This window comes from Bison bison, unplaced genomic scaffold, assembly GCF_000754665.1.
Source record: "Bison bison bison isolate TAMUID 2011002044 unplaced genomic scaffold, Bison_UMD1.0 scf7180017864192, whole genome shotgun sequence".
NCBI lineage: Eukaryota > Metazoa > Chordata > Mammalia > Artiodactyla > Bovidae > Bison > Bison bison.
This window is the reverse complement of record NW_011494764.1, coordinates 4,075,359-4,078,953: the sequence shown is the minus strand read 5'-3', so window position 1 is coordinate 4,078,953 and position 3,595 is coordinate 4,075,359. Positions and strand designations below refer to the sequence as shown.

The window sequence follows — 3,595 nt, the reverse complement described above, 5'->3', positions numbered from 1 at the left end:
CCCCCCCTGCTTGGGGTCACGCCTGCATCTCTGACCGTCCCCTCCTCCCACAGTCTCAAGGTCAGGTCTCACACTGCAGCCAGTGGGAGGCTTGGAGACCCAAGTCCCACCCCTGTCCTTCAAGATACCCCCTGCCGTGACTCCCACTAAGCTTGGAACAATAAAAACAAACAAGGAAAAAAAAGTCCTCACAGCTGCCCCTGGGGCCCCTCGATGCTGCAGGCAAGCCTGGCCAGGCCCCCTCCCCTGATCCTGGCCCTAGTTCCTCGGGGACTTCCAGAGCCCTGGGAAGGACACCACCTGCAAACACACTCCCGCCCCGCCTGCTCTCCTGCCCGCCTGCCTGCCGTGCTGCCCGGCACACTGGCTGCACGCAGCCCAGAGAAGCAGTATCTGGTGTGCAGTGGCTCTTGGGTGCCGGGAAGGCTAGGAGAACACTACATGCTGCTGGGTTTTGTTGGACAAAAGCTCTACATGAAAAGCGAAGAAAGTGAGTGTCTTGTCACATAAGACCTGCCTGGAGCTGCAGGGTAGCCCTAGAGAAGGAAGTGGCCATCAAGGGTCAGTGTGCACACCACCTTCCCTCCCTCCCACAGTCCTCCCCTGACCACTCTCCTTCCCATGCTTCCTGTCCCCCTGCTCGCTGCTCGCCTGCCCCACAGGTACAGAGAGCTTTCTGCAGAGGCTGCTGCCCTTGGCTCGCACCTCGGAGGCCCTTCTGTCTCACAGGTCCAGGTTCAGGGACTGGGCATCCCATGCCAGCAAGCATAGGTAGATGATGCCAACAGAATGAACCAGGGAAGCTGTTCATTCTGGAGGACTCAGGGCAGCTGGGCACAGGGAGAGGGGATTGAGTCTAGGTAATGGAGCTGTCCAGAGGTCCATGTGAGGGGTAAGATGGCTCACAGAGCCCAGACAGCCAGGAGTACTCAGGACGCTGTGATCTGGGATTATCCAAAGTCTTAGAAAACTAAAACGAGGCTGACAAAATCAAAAGCAGTGTAGCTAAGAGACACAAAGAAGTAGCTTTAACAACAGAAAAGTGCAGAAGAAGCCCTGGCACAGCATTCCACAATAGTGCAGCCACCATTCCCACAGTTACCTCATGATTTAACATAGCTGCACCAGCTCCAGCCATCACATCTGTATGCCAGAGCTGGTCTAAGTGTGCATTTGGTTGTCCTTTCTAGCACTGTCCAGCACTAGGAACCCTCTCCTCCCTACTTTTAGTAGAATGGAAGAGTCCTCTATCATGTCTGAGGATGCTCCCAGGCCACAGAGATAAGGAGAGAGGCTCCACAAGGCTCCAAAAGGTGGTATTGCCCACAGAGCAGAGACCTACAAAGGGAGGAGAGGCTGAGGGAAGGAAGGAGGAACAAAGTGGAGGCAGTTGGAGGGTGGGGCTGGACTTCTTAGACCAGCAAAGGAGTAAAGTCCTGCCTGGTGGTGCTGCCCCAGGGACAGCACCCCCCAATCCTGCAATGAGGTGATGACCCCGCCTCACTGGAGTTCATCCACCTCTCATTCAACAAAGGCCATGCCCAGTGGACAAATCTCAGAATTTGCAGAAAACACAGCTGGGGTGGGAGCCCCACCCATGGCACCTGGGGCAGCTTCCACAGTCTGGAGCCCCCCAGGGTGGGGCCCAGGGAGCCCTCACTTCCCACCGGCAGGAAGACCCACCCCAGGGGGCTGGACAACCTGGGCCACCCACCGCAGTGTTAGCGGTATAGTGATTGATCCGCACTAGGCAGACATGAGGAGGGAGCGGAGCTGGGGATGGGGCAGGGTCCTGGGGACAGTGGGCCTGGCTGCAGAGCTGCAGAGGAGGCCTGGATGGGAGGGCTCCCAGTGGGAGTAAGGCCCTCTCCAGGTGTTCCCGTTGTCACCAGACCAGGGATGCAGACGGGAGGCTCCCTGCACGGCTCCCTCAATGTCCCATGCGTGTGTGCACACAAGCTGATGAAAGCCAGACGGAGGGTCTGGGCTGGGCCTGGGACTCTGTTTCTCTCATCAGGTCCCAAGGTCCGAGGCCACTTCCAGCATCTGGAGATCGTGGCTCCCAGCGGCCTCTCTTCTGGGGCTGCTCCTGGTCCCCCTGTCAGGTCCTGGGGCCAGGGAGAAGGTGCCCCAGCCCCACCAGTGCCCACTCCCCAGCGGCTGATAGCCCCCAGCGCCCCCTGCGCCTTCTCCTCGGGGTCCGGTCCGGTCCTCTCCGCCCTTCCCACCTCCCCCTCTGCCCCACCCCTACCTCCAATGCACTCTCCGCCTCCTGGCTCCTGGGAAGACTTTAGAGGGCCTGTCTTTTGGAAGGATCGTAGAGGATGCTCTTGGAAATGGTGCGAGACTGTGCCCAGGGACAGAGGCAGAGAGGGTCTGCGGGGCGAGCGGAGGTGCGGAGGGAGCCCCAAATTCCGCGTTGGCGCGCTGCTCCGGTTGCCACCCTCCCCCAGGGAAGGCCACGCCCCTCACTTCCCCCTGCCCCTGCAAGGGGAGATTTCAACTCCTTTTTTTGGCCACGCCCGAAGGCGGGGTCTTAGTTCCCCGCTGAGGGATGGAACCCGCGCCCCTGCATTGGAAGCTCGGAGTCGTAACCACTGGATCGCCGGGAGTCCTAGAATTTAGTCTTTAATCTGTGAAATCTCACCGAGGCCCTACACCCAGTAACCCCATGGCAACCAGTCTTATCCATGGAGATTGTTTTAACCGTCCAGCCCCCCCTCCACGCCCCCCACGATTTTGAAGCCAAGTCAGTGTGCGCCCTCCTTTTTCCCCAGTGGAAGGCTCGGGGAGAGAAGTCCTGTCCCCTTAGTGCTCAGCTCGCTGACCTGGCCTGGGGGTGGGGCCGGCTGAGAAGCTCACCTGTGCTCAGGTGTGTTCAGGTAACAGTAATCACCCTGGGACCCTCCTAGTTCTCAGCCACTAGAAGAGGAGCCAGAGAAGGGGCAGCCTGCCTGGGAGGAAGCCGTCCTGAAACCCCTGTCCTGACCCCTCCTGGCCCCTCCAGGCACAATGACCTGCCCTGGCAGCTGCTGAAGAGGTTCAACAATCAGCTTCAGGACCCAAGGGCCAACCTGACCAGCCTGAACGGCACGCACACCAACATCCCCAAGCTGAAGGCTGGCTTTGTGGGGGCCCAGGTAGGGTTCAGCCCTGAGCCTGCCCACACGCGGAGCCCACCCGCTCCTCCCTTGGCGCCCCTCACTGGTGGCTGTGTACCTCCCTGGGCCCTTAGCCACCCAGGCTGTGGGGAGGGCTTCTGGGGCGCGAGGGGACCCCCAGGCCTGTAGGGGCAGGGGCAAGGCCTGGGTTCGGACCGCTCGGCTCCCAGCCCCTCCCCACCGTGGCCCCCAGTTCTGGTCTGCGTACACGCCCTGCGACACCCAGAATAAGGATTCGGTGAAGCGGACGCTGGAGCAGATTGATGTCATCCAGCGCATGTGCCAGCTCTACCCCGAGACCTTCCTGTGTGTCACGGACAGCGCAGGTGGGTGCCAGCGCCCTGGGCAGGGGGGCGGGGGCCGTCCTGAACAGCGCCGCTGGGCTGTCCCTTCACGTTGCAGCCCCCACCCCCAGGCATCCAGCAGGCCTTCCA

The 3,595-nt window shown here is 60.8% G+C and overlaps 1 protein-coding gene across 1 annotated transcript in view; it reads left to right on the top strand.

Moving 5' to 3' along the window:
* The window catches only part of DPEP1 (dipeptidase 1 (renal)), a 7,319-nt gene that overhangs the window by 2,022 nt on the left and 1,702 nt on the right, over positions 1 to 3,595 (top strand). Inside the window, exons 4-5 of the mRNA XM_010843943.1 lie at positions 3,008 to 3,140; positions 3,355 to 3,514. Coding sequence (XP_010842245.1) covers positions 3,008 to 3,140; positions 3,355 to 3,514 — 293 coding nt within the window. The remainder of the gene's footprint in view (positions 1 to 3,007; positions 3,141 to 3,354; positions 3,515 to 3,595) is intronic.